We start from the raw sequence: 20,320 nt of genomic DNA, 5'->3' as shown, positions 1-20,320 counted from the left end.
GCAACTCACGTCACGTGTCATGTATTTGCACATACGATCTCCCAGCCATCAGAAGAAACACACCCCAAAAATGGCCATAACATGCCTGTATTTTTTGTTACGGTATAAATCGTAGACAATGTCTAGGTCAACAGTCACTATGTTGACACCTTGAAATGGTCGACACACTCAAAGTTGACACTGACAAAAGGTCGACACAAGCTTATGGTCAATATAAACATAGTCATCATGAATAAGGTCAATGTGAGTTTTCACTTTTTTTGGTGTCTCTGTCCACATAAGTTGATACCGTATATTATTATATATTATTATATTCCCACTCTATGCCCACTTGGATAGAAAAAGTCTGAAAAACCACCTTTTTTTTTTAAAGTGAAAAACTCAGGTCAACCTTATTCAGGTCGACCATGTCTATGTTGACCATAAGCGTGTGTTGAACTTTTGTCAATGGCGACCTTAGGTATGTCGACCATTTCAAGGTGTTGACCTAGTCCCTGTCGATCATTAGTGGTTGACCTAGTGACTATAGACCTTATCTACCCAGAGACCGCATACCTGTATTTTCCCTTTAAACTCCCTTTTACCACCTCCAACCAGCGACCTCCTGTCAATGACTCATCAATGAAGTTCTCGGTGCGAGTGGAATTATAGCGGCGCCCTCACGCATTTATATTATGATCGCAGTCTGACGATAATTACTGTGTTGTAGGATAGTCACCCATTGCATACAAACATAAATTATGCCCCAAGCTACATCTGGTCAGGGGCAAATCTACTGTGAAACTAATGAAGGTCAAGGCTGTTTTTTTTTACTAAGTTTTAACAAAATTGGTTATTTTAGTGATAGGATCATCACCTTCTCGCTTGTGCATTTTATTACCCAAAAAATTATTTTCAGCTCTTGTTTTGGGGATGCGGTTGGCAGGTCAACAGTAAACTATTGGTTGACAGGCCATAGGTCGACAAATTCTAAAGGTTGACATGGAAAATTTGACATAAAAAAGGTTGACATAAGTATAAAAAAATAATACAAAAAAGGTGTTTTATCATACTCTACTATCCAATAGTTTATAGATTATAATAGTGTGCCCGAAGCACAGAAGACGCAATACACTAATACGGTGTCCATGTCGACCTTTTCTATGTCAACCTATTGCTTGTGTCGACCTGTTGACCATGTTGATCTAAGGCAGGGCAACACCGGCCCTCCAGATGTTAATGAACTACACATCCCAGGATGCTTTGCATTAGTTTTGCTATGTGGCCATGCTGAAACTGATGCAAGGCATTCTGGGATGTGTAGTTGCCGGTGTTGCCCAGCCCTGATCTAAGGTATGTAGAAGTAGTGCACGCAGGGGGGGTTTCTGAGTACCCAGAAACCCCCCCAGGAGTCTAAGGGCCCTCAGATGAAAGCTGAGGGTCCCCTCTTTCCATGGGTATAAGAATTGTAAAAATCGGCCCTTGGGAACCGGAGATATCTGACTTCAAAGCAGTGGTCCCCATCCAAGCCTGTTAATTGTTATTCCCAGTCAGATATTTCAGGTTCTGTCTGACTTAGAGTTTTTCTGAGGGTATATTCCAAAAGCTGGGACTCTCCCCCTTTGATGGACACTAGAAGCTTGTCTCTCCTGTTCCCAGAACCAGAGATATCGGCCTTCCAGCAGCAGGTTACTGCTCCAGCTCCACACACCTGGTATGTAGTATTATATTCTCGTGGGCAGATTGCTCTGCCTCCTGAACTCTGATCCCCTAGTCCCCAGTACCATTTGGTAGGTGGGATTCTCTAGTTAATTCCATTAAAATCTAAGAAATCTATTTCTGGGAACTGGAGATATCTGCAGTCAAGCAAGCTGTCCTCCCACCAGAAAATTATGAATAATAAGCCCACTCCACTATACACCCCTCCTCTGCGTATTAAACATCCTCTACCACCCTGGAGATTATGTATCAGGACCCCTTCATTCATCCCAATGCCCCCTTTTCCCACCTCATCTCCCACCATCTGTGCAGTAAAGGGGTAATTAGTGAAAATTACTGATCCAGGCCCTACATGCTGAGCTGTTGGAATAATACCCCCTACCAACCGCGGGACATCAAAGCTTCCCCCATAATTTTTAAATTATTATTATTATTATTTATATACATTTGGTCTATCTATAATACTTTAACTGACCCGGCATATACTGGGTCACCTAAGTGTCCATCTCCGTGCTTTGCTCCGCCCCTCTGGAAACCCCCTTCTGAAAATCCTGTGTTTGCCACTGTAGACCATTTTCATGTGTCGACCTATATGGACCAATTGTGGTCAATCTTTTGACTGTCCACCTAATTAATGACGACCCTATGACCCATCCCCCTTGCTTTAATGTGCTGTATTGTTATAGCACATCTTCAATAAAATCATGACAACCAGGCTTCTAGTACAGCATACTTACATGCATGTCACTTTATTCTGTGGAAGCTGTGAGCAGTTGTAGTCTAGCTCTGTAATTTCAATTTGTACTCTGTAATTATCATGAAATCATGAAAACGTATCCGTTTCAATCTGCAGTTCCCAACAGCCTGCAGAACTTCTCTTTGTGACATTCACCAGAATGGAGGAGCCTGAGAGCTTCCATCCTAGGGGGTGCCGGACGGGGTCCCGACAGTCGGGATCCCGACAGTCATTTACCCGACATCGGGATCCCGACTGTTAAAACACTGACAGACGGGTTTCCAAAGGCCACCGGCTATTCTCCCTCGTGGGGGTCCATGACCCCCATAGAGAGAGACTAGAATAGGTGGCGAGCATAGAGAGCCACCGTGCCTGCAAGGGGCTTTGTTGCGCTCGCCATGCTGTCTGAGTCCGGCCAGTCCGGATCCTAATGACTGTCGGGCTAATGACTGTCAGGATCCCGACTGTTGGAACCCTAAACCACACCCATCCTAGGAAGGGGGCTGGGAGCATTGAAAAGAGAGATATAGCATCTAATAAAGTAATTTTGCTGGCGCTGAAAGCTATGTGCTGTCCTTGCAAGAGGATCATGTAAGATGTTGCCCTATTTTTGCTAGTTGCGAACATTTGCTCGTAGTTCGTTAACAGGGCCGGCGCCACCACTAGGCAAATCTAGGCATTTGCCTAGGGCGCCAGCCACTGGAGGGCAGCACTTCGACCCTCGCCTCTCGCATGGAGGCTGCAGGGGTGTCCGTGCCGGGTACCTGCGGCACTGTGTGATCTGGCGGCGGGGTCCCTGCAGTGATGCGCGCTATCCGGCAGCCACCGTGCTATTTACACTTAATTTTGTTCATCAGGAAAACACTATAGGAAATATCAAACAAGTAGGCCATAGAAAAACCTATATTTTAAACTGGTATGTGGTCATGATGTCAATAGGGTCCAGGTTGACAATTAATAGGTCGACCATATGCCATATGGGCCATATGCCCTTATTCTGGTTGACACAAAAGGCTGCGAATTTCGCAACTTTGCGAATCCACCAAGGGCCGCCGCACGGCAGCCCAACACCCCGAACCACTGCAGGCATATGCCTGCCATCTTAGCCTGCATCGTAAGCATGGCAACTGAAGCATGAGTTTGACTGGAGTTTGGACTGGATTTGGACTTACACCCGCACATGGCATCAATTTATTTTTCACCAATTACCATCTCTCTCAGCCTCTAATCTGATGGAAGCTTTGTATTACTTTCTTTGTTTTCTGTTTCTTTACAATGATTTGTACCATGTACCTCCGCAGTGGCGTAACTCCCGGAGGCAATGGAGGCATTGGCCGCCGGGCGTTAGCCATCAGGGGGGCACTGAGCACTGCAGTTGTATAAGTACATCCAAATGTGCACGCAGGGGGTTTTCCGAATATGTTGAAACCCCCTGCGCGTCGATCCATCGGTCAGTTTAAGGGGAGATGGAGGAGCTCAGGCTGCAAGGCAGGCTTAGTATAAAACGGCAGAATCAGCCTCCAGGAGCCTGCGCTGGCTCAATCAATCCAGAGGGAGCTGTAGCGTGCAGCTCCTCTGAAAAACTGTGCCTCATAAAAGCCCTGCATCGGCCAGATCCTCACTGCCCCTCCTCCCATCCCCTCTCCTCGGCTCGTCCTCCTCTATTGTCACTGCTGCCGGGCTCTACGTCACAAACTAGTGACTGCCCCGGCGCGAAGAAGAGGTCTTTGCAGCCAGCGCTGCTTCCAATAGCCGCCGGCGCCTGGCCCTTTTACCCGCTGCTCCAGAATGTTATGATGAGGACTCCAGAAGCTAAAAGGAAACAGTGCTTGGCTGACAGGGGACCAGCGGCTGCTCTAGGTGAAAGGGGCGGGGGAGGAACACAGACTCAGTCATATCTGCTCTCCTTTTTTGTGTCTCACGTCTCTCTCTCACACACTGCTCTCCTTTACTTTCATATTCTCTCCCCTTCATCATTCTCTTTGCCCCCCCCCCCCCCATTCTCCCTCTCTCTCCCCCCATTCTCTCCCCTTTATTTCTCTCTAGCATTTTTTTTTCTTTTCTCTCTCTTCACTCTCCTTTTCTTTTATTCTCTCTCCCCTACATCCATCTCTTTGCACCCCCTTTCTGAAATTATTTAACATCCTCATTATGATTCTTATTTGTTAGCTACGTTGTACTTTTAAGATTATTTAGTGTACCTTCTATGGATTTTAAATATCATTAAATGGTCTAATCTTTAAATAGCTTACCTGAATTTAATAAATGTATTTAAATTATATGTATTTATCATACATATGTAAAGCCTTACACTAGCATGACACCATTGGTTGCTATTACTCCTATCCCACTTTCTTTTTATAATATATATATATATACACACATACAGTATCTAGAAACCCCCTCATGTGCTTTTGCCCCTAACATCTATAATGCTGTGTACACACGGCAGCGATAGGGGCTGACATCGCTGGGAATATGGTCGCTGAGCGACCATATTGCCAGTGATTGGAGTGTGCACCAGCGATAAATCGCCGGGTGCGCGGTCCCGTTTTCAGCCCCTGAATGGTCGCTGGTCGGAGGAACATGCTCCTCCGACCAGCGACATCCCCTGCCACTTCACCCAGCAGTGTTTAAATTTTCATCTGCGACCATCTCTGGTCGCAGATGAAAACGGGACACGGGGCAATATGATTGCTGAGCAATATATTGCTAGCAATATATTGCCAGCGATCATATTGCCCCGTGTGTATGCACCTTAACTGTTGCTTGTGTAGCGGTAGAACACCTTCCGCTGCTGCAGTTGTCACAGAATAGAAGAGCCCTGGGAGCCAGTTACATGTGTCTCCTGGAAATCACAGGTTCTGTCCGTAGGATTTGGGGGTCACAGGTGCGGTCTGCAGTATCTGGGAGCCACTGATAATATGTCTGTTGTATATGGGGGTAACCAATGCTATATGTGGTATCTGGGGGTCACAAATGCCATGTATGTGTATTTGGGGGGCACTACTATCTGTGTTGCCTCCGGGCACCTGGTATGAACTTACGCCACTGTACCTCCGTAACCACTGTTTGCAAAGCCTGTATGCTGTACCATCACTAGTTGCACAACCTGCCAGCAACAAGCTGGCAGGGTGTTCCAGCTTTGGAAGAAAAGTGCTACAACCAGTCGAACTCATGCTTCAGTTGCCATGCTAAATAAAAATAATATTATTACTGCTGCCTTTGAGCAGCATGATCAAGATGGTGCCGCTGATGGCTGCCTAGGAGCTGTGCAGCTCAGCCAAATATGTTCCATGTGTGATAACTGTACTGTCTCTGCTTGTATTGTTACCTACCTGGCTGTTTTGGCGACCAGTGGCGCCGCTGATGGCTGCCTAGGCGCTGTTCAGCTTGGTGGGTATGTGCTCCCTGTGTGATAACTGTACTGTCTCTGCTTAATGTTACCTTCCTGGCTGTTGCAGCGACCAGTGGCGCCGCTGATGGCTGCCTAGGCGCTGTGCAACTCGGTGGGCATGTGTTCCCCACATGTAATGTCATAAAGTAATGTATGCAATGCCTTCACCCCCCCCCCCCCCCATTCATCCCTGCTTGATGCTGCACTGTAAATCCACAAAAAATTCCTAGTGTGCGCAAGCATACATGGCCAATAAAGTTGATTCTATTCTATTCTATTCTATTCTATGTGAATGGATAATTTGCATAATCATCCATTCGCAGCCTTGGGTGCGGGGGAGAAATCATTCGATGGTCGGCGACATCTAACAATTTCTTCAGCACTCACAGATCTCAGACCTGTGGGTGCCCTGTGCGAGGACAGGGCGGGCAGCTGACATCAGTTGCCCGCCCCCCCGCACCAGCATCACCGGGTAATGTGCATGGGAACGCCCGGCATCCACACGGGAGTGCCCATGAAACTTTAGGCCTTCCTATATGCAAATTGCCCAGCCTGGCGCCCCCACGCCCCTCCATACCCCTCACCCGGACTGTGTGCGAGCACTGTGGGCACTTGCACACTTGCGCATAAAAACCTATGCGCATGCGCATTCACAAACAATTGGTCCCCCATGCGAACGTGCGGCAGACCGATTGAAGCTAGATAACCCCCATACTGCACAAGAGCATGAGGAGCTGGACCTTGGAAGGGTGGGCAATACATCACAAGCTCACCACATGACCGTCAGGGTTGCCAGATCATCCCTTAAATAAACACACTTATGAATTACACAGGTTCTTGACTGCTCATCAACATACATTCAGGGAGTTATTTTGGTTGATTCGCAAGGCTGCAAATCCACCAAACCCCACCCTGCAAATGTCCGGCAAACCGCCCCCCCCCCCCCCTCTCGCAGCGCGGGTTCGCCCGCACAGGCTGCGAATAGATGTTTAGCATAAACATCCATTTGTATGCCGCAGGTACACGTATATAAAAGTGAATTCAAGACTTTCAGCCCCCCCGCAGCCCCCCCCCGCACCCCCGTTGCACCTTATTACCCATGAAACGCTGGGCATTCCCTTATAGTAGTGGGGCTGCCCGGCACCCCCCGCCCTTCTCCGCCCCCCCCCCCCCCGCTCGCCTTGTAGGGTGCGTGCATAGGTGCCGATTCTATAGGTGCTCTCTCTCCCTGTCATTCCCCCTTTCTTTCCCTGACACTCTCTCTCTCTAAATATTTCTACCCCTTTCTCTCTCTGACACCCTCTCTCACTCCCAATCTCTCCTGCTTTCTCAACATGACACCCTCTCACTCCAAGGCCCTTATTCTGATCGGTGCGGACTTTTCCGCATTATTTCGGATGGCGTTTTTTAGCCGTCTGCGCATGCGTGGAGAACGCGACGCGCATGTGCCACGCATGGTCTCCGTACATGTTCTCACTAATCCCGTACAGAACTGTGCACCGCATACATTCGGCCAATAGGGGTGTGTTATGGGCGTCATGCGGAATGACACAGGGGCGTAGTTTCAAAGTGGGCTAAACTGGGCGGAAACATGGGCGGACACGGGGGAGTACACATATATTGGTAGGCGTGCATTCGGACAGCACGCCGAATGCACGCGAACAAAAAGGGAAGAAATGTGCGGTGTCCAAAAGGTTACTTTTGCTTTGCGGACACCACTCGGTCATGCGCTAGGCAATCGGAACGCCTAATCAGGACGGACGCACCTCAACCAATGTCACCTGAACCCAATACAATCACATACTTTACCCATTACTTGTTAATTACACGCTTCTCACTGCTACAATTGGAAGCATTTCAGCTTAAAGGGAACATTACATGCTGCACTTGTCACACACTTTAACATTGCAAATAATGCACACAACTTAATAATATTAATACTAATACACATGCCACTTCTGCATGTCTAAATTAATACAGACATTTGTGGGGCCAAAATAACATTTATTAAACAAACTTAGGCAAAAAATGAAAATACATAACAAAACAAATGGTACCATACCAGGATCAATTAGCTAAATAACAGATGACCAGGAGCAACAATCTGTTCTCAAAGTGGTTTGCTAATTGCATAAGTGTGTCATGTGATCTATGTGGGAACTCTGATAACAGTAGTCTTGTTGTATGCGGAAGTACACCGCATGTGTGCGTAGTGGCCGGTTCGCATCCGTTCTGACGCGGGAAGGCCGTGCATACGCGGACAGACCGTGTAGAATCGGAGTGTTTCCCCCGCACACGCATGGTTTATATGTCGTCCGTACACACGCCCTGTTCTTACAGAGTGAGTCCGTCCGAATGCGGAGGACACGTGGGCGTTTCTACGGACGATGGCCGCACGCTGCCGCACAGCGATGCGTGCGGCCCGCACCGAAAGAATTCGGGAATATCCGCACCGATCAGAATAAGGGCCCATGTCTCTCCTCCTTTGTCTCTCTGACACTCTCCATATTGGTGCTGCTATCTAAATTATAGCACATGTATTAACGGTCAGCAGCGCTGACCGTTCCACCCCCTGTTGCTATCAACTTTGACAGCTGCAGGTGGCGATGCCCTATCCCCACAACAGGGACAGCCCTGTCCCTGCTGCTGGCTCAGGGCTGCGCTGGAGATCTTGCGTGAGTAGCGAGATCCCGCACAAGCCCAGTCCAGTAAGCCGGGGTAAAGATGTTTGTGCTCCCTCACTGCAGCGGGCCAGATGTTAATACATCTTGTCGGTCTCCCCTCCTGCTTCGCCTCGTTAATGAGGCTTATTGCACCACAATAATACATCTACCCCTGAGAGAGAGGTCAGCAGCCAGATCAGGGACAGGTGTGCAGATGGCATGCTGCAGGGACTGTTCCTGGCCTAACTATAACCGGGTATGGGTCATTGGGTCGACCACTGAAGGTCGACTTTGTTTAAGTCGACACATGATATAAGTCGACATGTCTAATGTTGACACTCTTGGAAGGTCAACATGAGGTCGACAGTCAAAAGGTTTTCACGTTTTTTGTCCCAATGTCAACAAAGTCTACTGCGTCCCCTCACCATGCTCGGCACACTTCACCAGCTCTGGCAATTGGTGAAGTGTGTGTAAGGGGCACTACTCATACTTGCCTACCCTCCCAGAATGGCCGGGAGGGTCCCTGCTCCCCCCTTCCCCGCGGTATCAAACTACAAATTTTGCCGGTCCGCGAGGAGGAGGCGGGGCTAAAATGACGCGATTCGCGTGATTTCGCATCATGTTAGCCCCTCCCCCCATCCAAGGACCCAAAAATAGATGCGGCTGTCTGTCATAGGGGTGGGGCTTGGTGACGTCAGCCTTACCCCACCCCCAAAACGAAGCCTCTTCCCACCCCCCTTTCACGCCTCTCCGGGCTTCTGCAAAAGTCGGCAGGTATATCACTACTGTGTGTTGTGATGTTAATAAGATACACTACTATTGTGCAATATGAAGCGGGTAATCTGTGTGGTGCTATATGAATATGATTGTGCTAAAGATTGTGCTAATTTGATATCTTTGCAAAAGATATCAAATATAGGTCTGCTCATTATTCATGTTCTAAGACATGTATGTTTTACCTAGAGTCTGTTACAACTTACACGTAAGTGATGTAACAGCATAAAGGAGGATATAAAGCAGGGCGGGGCAACACCGGCCCTCCAGATGTTAATGAACTACACATCCCAGGATGCTTTGCATTAGTTTTGCTATGTGTCCATGCAGAAACTGATGCAAGGCATGCTGGGATGTGTAGTTCATCAACATCTGTTGGGCCGGTGTTGCCCAGCCCTGAGATAAAGGATACTAATAGATACAAATACTAATATGCAGAAAGTGGGCTAAGTGCCAAATAATTTTTTTTATAACAATTGGTGATAACTTCAGTTTGAGATTGGTAAATGAAAAGACACACAGCTATGGCCCTTATTCTGATTGACGCGGACTTTACCGCATACTTTCGGATCGCGTGTTTACGGCGTCTGCGCATGCGTGGAGAACGCAACGCGCATGTGCCACGCCTTGACTCGGTACCAGTTCGGCCAGATCCCGTCCAGAACTGTTCACCGCTATCATTCGGGAAATAGGGGCGTATTATGGGCGTCATGCGGAATGACACATGGGCGTAGTTTCAAAGTGGGCAAAACGGGGCGAAAACATGGGCGGACACGGGGGAGTACACTTATGTTGGGGGGCGTACATTCGGAAACCACTCCGAATGCACGCGATCAAAAAGGCCAGAAATGTGCGGTGTCCACAAGTGTACTATTGCTTTGCGGACACCACTCGTTCATGCGGTAGGCGAACGTACGCCTAATGACTACAACCATTAACACCTGAACCCAATAGAATCTACTCCTTTACTCATTACTCACTAATAGGACGCTTGTCAGTGCTTTAATTGAAACCATTGCACTTCAATTGCTGTAAGGGTTAATGTGTGCAATGCATGTGTTAGGCATGCTTGTAAGGATATATTGGAATCTAATTGATTCCAATTCCAAATAAGCATTTTTTTATGAGGATAGGTAATTGAATAAGTGGGTCATGTGATGTATAGCAGAAGATACTTCATAGTGGGTTGTTTGGCGTAAATACTCCGCTTACGTGCGGTAGCACCGCTTGGCTCCCGTTCGGATGCGGTATTCCCGAGCATACTCTGTAATACTCTGTAATACCGTGCCGAATCGGAGTGTTTCTCCCGCACACGCATGGTTTGTATGTCGTCCGTAAACACGCCCTGTTCTTAAAGAGTGAGTCCGTCCGAATGCGGAGGACACGTGGGCGTTTCTACGGACGATGGCCGCACACGGCAAAACACCGTGGCGTGCGGACCGCACCGTAAGAATGCGGGAATATCCGCACCGATCAGAATAAGGGCCTATATGTGGATGACAGGTTGTTAAGCTACACATTAGTTAAAAAATATCTCAAATAAAAGCCAACTGGCTCCCTTCCAATAATAAATGGAGAGGGTCAGGGCAGGAACTAGGCCACGTGTAAGCTAATGCTTTATTTCACTAAGTGGAATATTATCAGCAGCACAGACCTGGCCTACAAGCAGCACACACTCACCCAAATGTTGCTCTGAGGTGCTGATCAGTTTACCAGGGCTGAATAATATTGATAAATGACAGCATGTATTTCAGCATATTTCACGTTATATACGTTTGGAGAAGAGGAGACGCCATTCATTCCTAAGGGAAGTGTGGTAGATAAGTTGACCTTGAGCGCTGGTGTTGAGGATCGACCCCCAACTGGTATCTTGGGATACCCACCTGTTGTATTCATAGGGTTCCCATCAGGTATGAAAAAGAACAGGTGCTGATGGCACCAGGTGAGAGAAGGGGACAAGGAGTACAATCATTGCATACCTACAGTATATGATGGTGGCCACCCTCTGGGAGCTGAATCCATTCTCCCAGGCATGTAAAACCAGTATGCAACTCTGAGGTGTTTATTTACTAAGATGGGAGTTCTGTTGAAGATGGGATGTTGCTTTGAGCAACCAATCAGATGCTATCTATTATCTTGTTGAATTTACTAAATAAATAAGTACACTCTGATCGCTATGTGCAACATCCCATCTTCAATAGATAGTAAATAAACCCCTTAGTAACTGTGCCTCCAGCACTTCCCAGCTACAGCATAATGGGAAATGTCAGTAGGGAGTGCAGGCACTGTCTCTGAACACTCATGTACACCCCCCCCCCCCCCTGATATATTGTAGCACTGTAGATATAATAATCCAGTGATGTACTATACTATTGTGCGATTATTGTTGAAGCTGGTGTCACAGGATTCTATTAAACTAATGAGGTATTATTGTTGGCAGTGTCGAGGTGTAGTGTCTATTGAACCCCCTATGATCATTATGGACCAAAGAAGGTTTTATGGATTATCCTGCCGAGAGCCCAAATGTCTGTCCTCTAACTGTCTCCTTCTTGTAGCTATTTGGGATTAGTGGATGAGACAGAGAATGATGGCACAATGTCAGGGTCTTAGGAAAATGGTAGGACAAGCCAAAGATTGTGTTTACAAACAGAGGGTTATAATTGGAGAGACAGGAAAACAGGTCAGTGTCACAGACAAGATAGCGGAAGTAGGAAACATGCAGCAGGGTCAGTACACGGTTTATCAACACAAGGGAAAAAGAAATGCTGAAGCAAGGTTAAGGACCTGGTGCTCTGGCCACATCTTGCAGCCAGAGTGAGGCTTAAATAGGCAGCACCCTACTGATGTCAGAGTTCAGAGGTAATGCACACATTAAGTTAGGACTATGATTGGTTAAACTAACCTCACTAACCGACTACTACTAAATCCCCGTTTATGCATGTTTAAATACTAACCAGTTCCTGAGATGGGGATATAATAATTGTATTATATGTTTGTAATTCTTGTATGTCTATTGTTGGCCACAATATTGTTTCATTTTTAATAAATTTTAATATATTATTCAGCACAGCGCTGTTCCATATTTCTTCTTTTTTCTTGGTTTACATTCAAGGGGTTTTGGTAATCCCCTTTTATGGTACAGCTGCAGTGCAGGATAATCCAATCAGCGCTCATTATCTAAAAAAATGTTTGTGTGTGTTTTTGACCAGTGGAGGGCACTGGGAACTGAAAGGAGGGTGGTTTGAGATATGGAGAGCTCATGCACAAGGACAACAGGAAGAAGCTAGACCAGAGAGTTGATGGTGACCAGGAATAGGGACGCGAAGTCTAACACGTCAGCGGTGTTCCCCAAGGAGCCCCACAAGGAGCTTTGGACTTGGCTGTGTCTGACAAGCAGGTCGCGGCCCCCTGCCCTGGTCCTCTGTCAGCAGCTGGCTGGTGCAGAGGATGCTGAGGGATGTCTTGAGATGACCTGTTGGCCTGGGAGCCAGGGATCAACAGTAGGCAGCCTGGCAACAGCTTGGAAGCCGGAGATAACTGATGACGGCCTGGGAGCCGGTAGGAGTTGTCAACAGCCTGAGAGCTGGAGATAACTGTGGATGGCCTGGGAGCCGGAGATAACTTGTAGACGGCCTGGGAGCCGGAGATAACTTGTCGACGGTCTGGGAGCCGGAGGTAACTTGTCGACGGCCTGGGAGCCGGAGATAACTTGTCGGCGGCCTGGGAGCCGGAGCTAGCTTGTTGACAACCTGGGAGTCAACATGGACTGTAGATGGCCTGGGAAATGGAGGAGTTTTGATGACCTGGAAGTCGACGGACTGTAGACGGCCTGGGAGCCGGAAAGGTGTTGACGACCTGGGAGTCAACACAGGATGTTTGATGACCTGGGAGTCGACATGGCAGTTGATGGGATGGAGATGTCGGCAGCCAGGACAGGAATGGTAACAGTCTCTGATGAACACAACAGCTGGTGGTTGACCCAGGGTGTCGGCATTCAGGACACAGATAGTAATAGTCTCTGGAGAAACAATGCAATTGATGGTTGACTTGGGGTGTCAACAGTCAGAACACTGACACAATAACAAGAGATTGGCCTGGGAGGCAAGATGAGAAACTCAAAGAAAAAGAACAAATGACAGAGCGCAAATCTATTTCTTAGAATAAATCTGAGTCTGCAGCTATCCTTAGCAAGGGAGTACTCCACCCCTCGATAAGTAAGGACACAGAAAGATGAGTAACTAGCCTGGGAGCTAGTAGGAATAGCTAGCCAGAACCAGCGGCGACCTGTGCTAAGGATGGCTGAGCACACTCTACTGCAATGATGAAATATGCAGGAGTGGCTGGCAGGTGGAGAGATAGCCAGATAGCAGCATCAGCAGGACACTGGAGATGGAATCACTGGAAACGCTGAGTAGCTAGGAGCCTGGGAACTCTCTGACTCAGGAGCAGGAACTCAAGGGACAGATTGAGCAATTGTTCAAGGCAAGGAGGCTGGGTCTATAACCTGACTTATATCCCCCTTGCCTGTCTCTGATTGGGTGCAAGCCACAGCATCAATCAGTACCAGGAAATGCCTGGAATTACCTTGGTTCGAACTTCTGACACAGGTAACCAGATCAGAAATTGCAGGTTAGCTATTGGAGCAACCATGTCAGCTGATGGTCTCCAACATGGAGGAGCCTAGACTGCAGATAACCGCAGTAGCCTGTGATTACATCAGCAGACAGGAATCCTCACAGGTGAATAATCAACTAGGAATGTGATGCTGATGCAGCAGCAGAATGGACATAGGCAAGCCTGGATACACTTGGAAATGTAGAAAACAATGTGAAACAAGTCAGGTTCGTGACAAGATGCCATGATGTGCCCATACCTAGAAAGAGCCCAGAGCAGGGAATAGCACTGTTGTAGTGCTATTGCCATGACAGGCAAAGGCAGAAAACTAGGACAGGACAAATGGTAGGACCATAATTGCCTACTTTAGATTTGACCCCCTGGGAGAAGCCCGGAGAGGCAACACGTCAGGGGGGCGGGGGCAAGGCTGAAATCACTTGGCCCCACCCCCATGCCGGAAAGTGCCATGATTCATGGGCCGCGATCACGTCATTTAAGCCCCGCCCCTCACCATGGCCCCACGATTTACGGTAATTTAACCAGCGGGCAAGGGGGGAGCGGGAGCTTTCTCCAGAAAGCGGGAGACTTGCCCACCTTCCCGGGGGGCCAGGAGAAGGACCCGATTTCCGGGAGGCTCCCGGCCATTCCGGGAGGGTAGGCAAGCCTGGGAAGGACACTGGAGAGAAACTTGGAGAAGGAAGTGTTCACAGACCCCATGTTCTTGTTGCATGGAAGAAAGCTGGGCGCCTTGTGCTATCTTCTGTTATTATCTGACTAAATAAGGAAATCGGGGACTGTATGAATAGGGGACAGTTCACTTATAGTAAAAATAAATTATTTGTATACAGTATATAACATGGGAGTGAGGAAATCAGTATCAATTTGGGGTAACCTTTTAAAAAACAAGGCCTTCACAAACTGGAATTGTGACTAGCTAACAATATAAACTCAATTTTACATTAGTAAAAAGTTCACTACATATAGTGAATTTTTGAAAGACTTATCGGAACAAAATATATTTATAATAAAGGTGTTATACAGCAGGGGACATCATTTTTCATTGGACCTCCTGTGAGTAAACTAGTTGAAGACCACTAGTATATAGCTGCATGAGAGCTCTGACAATACAGAACAATAGCACAAAAACATTTGGATTGCAAATTGCTTGAATAAACAGTAATAAAAAAATAAGAAAATAAAGAGGGAGAATAGAAAAATACAATGGGGCTTAAAAAAATACACCCTTTAAATTGATATACAATAAGATATGACAACAGTATGCATGTCAAAACACAGATTATCGATGTTCATAATGTCAACACCAGAATATCAATATATTTTGATGTCCAGATGGTTAAGATTTCTAAATCATAAATGTCAACGCTTGTAAAATGTCAACATGACAGAATGTTAATATATGAAATGAGAACATTGTCAAAATATCGCATGAATATGGGTTGGGGATAGTGGTTGTGGTTAAGGGTTAGGGTTAAGTTCAAGTGTAGAGCAGGGTTGCCGACTTTTAAATGCTCCTCTCCGGGAGAAGCCCGGAGAGGAGACTTTCCTTACCCGATCGGGGGGCAGGGCTTGACTGTGACGTCATTAAGCCCCACCCCCATTACAGGAAATAGGAGAAATTACTGATCTCCATGGAGGGGCGGGGCTAAAATGACACGATTGTGCCATTGTAGCTCCGCCCCCTCCTCTGAGAACCACGGATTGTGGCATTTACATTACCGAGATTCGGGGGGCTCAGGGGGGTCCCCCAGATTGCAGGAGGGTTGCCCACCCTTCCGGGGGGCCGGGAGGGGGAACCGATTTTCGGGAGATTCCCGGGAAGTCCGGGAGGGTCGACAACCCTGGTGTAGAGGTTAGGGCTACTGTTAGAGTTAGGGATAGGCATACAGTACCTTAAAAACATTCTGATCACGTTGTGATTTCATCATTGTCAAAATGCTGAATTGTCAACATGAACATATCCATATGTTCAATGTCAACATTGTCAGGTTATTAATGATGATTGATGAGAGTGATAAACACATTTTTTAATCTCATGGGCCAGATTCTATAAGCTTCAAAAGTGATAAAATGGAGAGTGATAAACAGCCAGATAATCAGCTCCGGCCTGACATTTTTCAAACACAGTCTGTGACATGGCAGGTAGGAGCTGATTGGCTGGCTGTTTATCACTCTCCATGTTATCACTTTTGAAGCTTAGAGAATCTAGCCCTATACAGTACAAACCAGTATGGAGATAACCAGTGGTCAGGCATATTATAAGCATTATTATGACATTATCTACTTCAAGATGGGAATGCTATACTTTGCTGTAATGCAGTGCTCAATATTCTACAAATATACAGGTTATACAGTAATGTGAATAATTAGCATACCTGCCTTGCTTGTGCGTTTCTTCATCTACTTCCCTTCTTTGCCTATGTGGTTTACTGCAATGAAGGAACATACAAATAAAAGGATTAAGTCATTTGTAATGAATTTACGTACAGGAAATATGTCAGGATTATTTATTTTTTGACATTGGTTTGAAAAAAAATTCTTCTAAAATCCACGATCATAGTATAATTCTGGAATAACTCATTTTAATTTGAAGAGCCCTTGGCAACGCCTCTAAAATAGCTTTATAACTACCTCTGAGTGTGCCATATCTAGAACTTAAAGTGTTCCAAAAAATCTAAAAGTCATACATTGCCACACAAAAGAAAGAAAATGCCTACAACAAAGGAACCCAAACTGTGTATCATCGCAAGCAGGGGTGTCTCAGTACACTTGCCTCTTGGTAGTCATTGACCAATTCAAATTATTTATGGTCAGTTTAATAGGCAAAATTACTAATTGTAAATTCCAATCCTAAAATATGTGGACAAACAGAAGAACATCACGACCCCTCACCACATATCTAACCCTAAGGATGTCACGTAAACACAATTTACTTAATATAATATTTTTAACAATAGATCACTTTTGACCCAAAATCAAACTTGAGGTAATTACCAGAGCACATTTGGAGATATTCCCTTAAATTCTCTAGATCTGGGGTAGCCAACTCCAGTCCTCGAGAGTTACCAACAGTTAATGTTTTCCAGATCTCCTCACAGAATCATAAGTGAAGTAATTAGCTCCACCTGTGGATCATTTATAATGTGTGAGTGAGTAATGAGTGCACCTGTGCAGCAGCTAGGTTGTCTAGAAAACGTGAACTGTTGGTAGCTCTGGAGGACTTATATGTGTTTCATCATGTACGGCCAAATGTAATAGGGTGTGAGAATCAAAAATTTAGAGGATTTTGGGAGAGTTTTTCCATTTTTTTTAAAGCAGCATTCATTTACATGGCAACATCAATCTGGTTTTGCAGTGTTAATGATTGCCACTTTAAAAAAATGGCTAAACTCCCAAAATCTCTCACTTTCTGATTCTCACACCATATTACATTTGACACCTAGAATCTATCACAGGCATAAAATTTAGAACATGGCCCTGATTCTGGTTTGATCGCTCCCTTGGGAGCAATGTTTAGCTACTATGCATGCGCATAAACTTTTATGCTCATGTGCAGCTGCTTTGTGCGATCGGGGGCAGCGAGTTGAGCATTCCCATGGAAATTCTTCGGTGACGCGGGTGCCGGGGGCGGCCAGCTGATGTCATCGGATGTCAGCTGCCAGCCTTCCTCCTGTACAGTGGCGCCACAGATCTAAAACACCAGAGAGAGTCTTAGATCTACTAGCGCTAGAGAAATTATTTCATTAGTCAGACCATCAAATGATTTCTGCCCCGGACCTTTGTGCGGGCAGCATTTAGATGACCTGCAAAGCTGCAAATTTCGCAGATTTGCAGGTCAATCAGTTTGAGGGCCCATGTGTGTGACCCTTTTTTATACAGAACGATGGGATCCCTAAATGAGATCTGACTTCAGAGCTAAAGTTGACTATTTAAGATGTATAATTAAATATAATTCCACAACTGCTTCTTCTTATTTTTATTATTATTATTATTATTATTATTATTATTGTTTCCATTATAGTGCAATTATTTTACAATTGTAAGCAATGTAATAAACTGAATAATAATAACAAACAGTCACAGTGGTTGATGACTATACTCGCAAGCTTACAATCTATAGATACTTCATACACACCTCAGCCATAACAACCATTTTCCTGTGCCTGCATTTATAGTGTATTATAAAGGCATTCCTCCATGCCCCGTTTCAGAGGAGCATAGGTTAAAGATATTTTGTGGGCCATAGAGGAAAATAATTGGAACAAAGTCTTTAGAGTCACAGTCACATTCTTGTTCAGTGCTATGCTGGAGGAAACCCTTATTCAAAATGATATCCAGGTAGTATAGGAGGCCCAGTGTCCTCCTCACATATTGGCAAACTGCTGGAGACATAAATCAGCAAATAGCCCTTTTTTGTGAATGTATGTGAATGTACAAGGACTGTTCCATATTGGCAGAAGGCAGTTAAATTACAGTATCTAGATACATAATTGAAAGGAGGTATCAACTGAAGGTGGTTTCTGCATTCTAACAGTAATCAACATACTGTATGTCATATCTCTTGGTGGTTTCTTGAGTCCGTCTTGGGTTTTGGCTTTGAATCTGTATCTCCTTCGTGTTTTGGATCTGTATTTGGATTAGCCATAACTGCCCTTTTTTTAAATCCGCTAAAATCACCGAATTGTGGCCTGTTTTTTTGTCCCTATGATATTATCAACCTCAATAACATTCCTTTCCACTCATTTCCACCCAATATGACCAACTTGCAGCTCACAAGAATATTGTTTATATCCAGACAGGGTGGCAGTTTAATAAACTATGAATATATTTTCATCTATACAAAAAGACAGTCAGCAATGCTCCAAACAGAACATATTGGCCCTTATTCTGATCGGTGCGGATATTCCCGCATTCTTACGGAGCGGTCCGCACGCCACGGCGTTCTGCCGCGTGCGGCCATCGTCCGTAGAAACGCCCACGTGTCCTCCGCATTCGGACGGACTCACTCTTTAAGAACAGGGCGTGTTTACGGACGACATACAAACCATGCGTGTGCGGGAGAAACACTCAGATTCTGCACGGTATTACAGAGTATTACAGAGTATGCTCGGGAATACCGCATCCGAACGGGAGCCAAGCGGTGCTACCGCCCATAAGCGGAGTATTTACGCCAAACAACCCACTATTATGTCAATTCTGCAATACATCACATGACCCACTTATTCAATTACCTATCCTCATAAAAAACTGCTTATTTTGAATTGGAATCAATTAGATGCCAATATATCCTTACAAGCATGCCTAACACATGCATTACACACATTAACCCTTACAGCAATTGAAGCAGCAATGGTTTCAATTAAAGCACTGACAAGCGTCCTATTAGTGATTAATGAGTAAAGGAGTCGATTTTATTGGGTTCAGGTGTTAATGCTTGTAGTCATTAGGCGGTCCGTTCGCCTCCCGCAGGAACGAGTGGTGTCCGCAAAGCAATAGTGGCCTTTTGGACACCGCACATTTCTTCCCTTTTTGTTCGCGTGCATTCGGAGTGCTATCCGAATGTACGCCCCCCAACATAAGTGTACTCCCCCGTGTCCGCCCATGTTTCCGCCCCGTTTTGCCCACTTTGAAACTACGCCCATGTGTCATTCCGCATGACGCCCATAATACGCCCATATTTCCCGAATGATTGCGGTGACCAGTTTTGTACGGGATTTGCCCGAACAGGTACGGAGTCAAGGCGTGGCACATGCGCGTAGCGTTCTCCACGCATGCGCAGACGCCGTAAAGACGCGATCCGAAAGTATGCGGAAAAGTACGTATCAATCAGAATAAGGGCCATTGCCACTCAAAACAAGCTGCCAATGGGCAGTGGACATGATTTTTCCATGCACAGCCTGGCTCTACATAGAGAAGATGTGGTCGTCATCATCATCATTCAATTCCTCACCCCCTATTAGTGTGTACATCCTCTTCTTCACATACAACCATAACAGCAACCTTTTTTTTTCGGACTTAAGTGACAGTCAATTTCTTCCTTGTAGAATATGTCATTTATTTTAATAAACATCATATTTTCTACAGTTTGGGGAAGTCACCACCTACAGCGATCGCTGACAAGTTTCCCAGCTGCACTGAAAATTATTTCAGAGTACAAATTGGATAGTGGACAACTTAAGTAAAGCAAAGCCTGTTTGTGTAAGCGCTTCCAAATTGCCTATGTTAATGGACTGTCCAACATGCCTATCTAGATGCTATTACTGAAATAATCATTCTTTGACTGGTGACCATTGGCGGATTCAGGGGGGGGGGCACCTGGGCACGTGCCCCCTATAATTGTTTTGTAGCTGAGCACCAGGGCTTTCCAATGAGACCAGCCCCGTGTCTATAGCCCCTTGGGAACCGGAGATATCGCCTGGC

At 46.0% G+C, this 20,320-nt stretch overlaps 1 protein-coding gene across 2 annotated transcripts in view; it reads right to left on the bottom strand.

Moving 5' to 3' along the window:
• The window catches only part of LOC146064033 (gamma-aminobutyric acid receptor subunit rho-1), a 117,441-nt gene that overhangs the window by 28,620 nt on the left and 68,501 nt on the right, over positions 1-20,320 (bottom strand). The window contains exon 2 of one of the 2 annotated variants that reach the window (XM_083177061.1): positions 16,276-16,329. In XM_083177061.1, coding sequence (XP_083033187.1) covers positions 16,276-16,329 — 54 coding nt within the window. The remainder of the gene's footprint in view (positions 1-16,275; positions 16,330-20,320) is intronic. The other variant, XM_083177063.1, reaches the window with a different exon arrangement.

This window comes from Crinia signifera, chromosome 3 (assembly GCF_055691185.1).
Source record: "Crinia signifera chromosome 3, ASM5569118v1, whole genome shotgun sequence".
NCBI classification, from domain to species: domain Eukaryota; kingdom Metazoa; phylum Chordata; class Amphibia; order Anura; family Myobatrachidae; genus Crinia; species Crinia signifera.
Note: the sequence above shows the minus strand (reverse complement) of the source record. Positions and strands in the feature narration are given on the sequence as shown.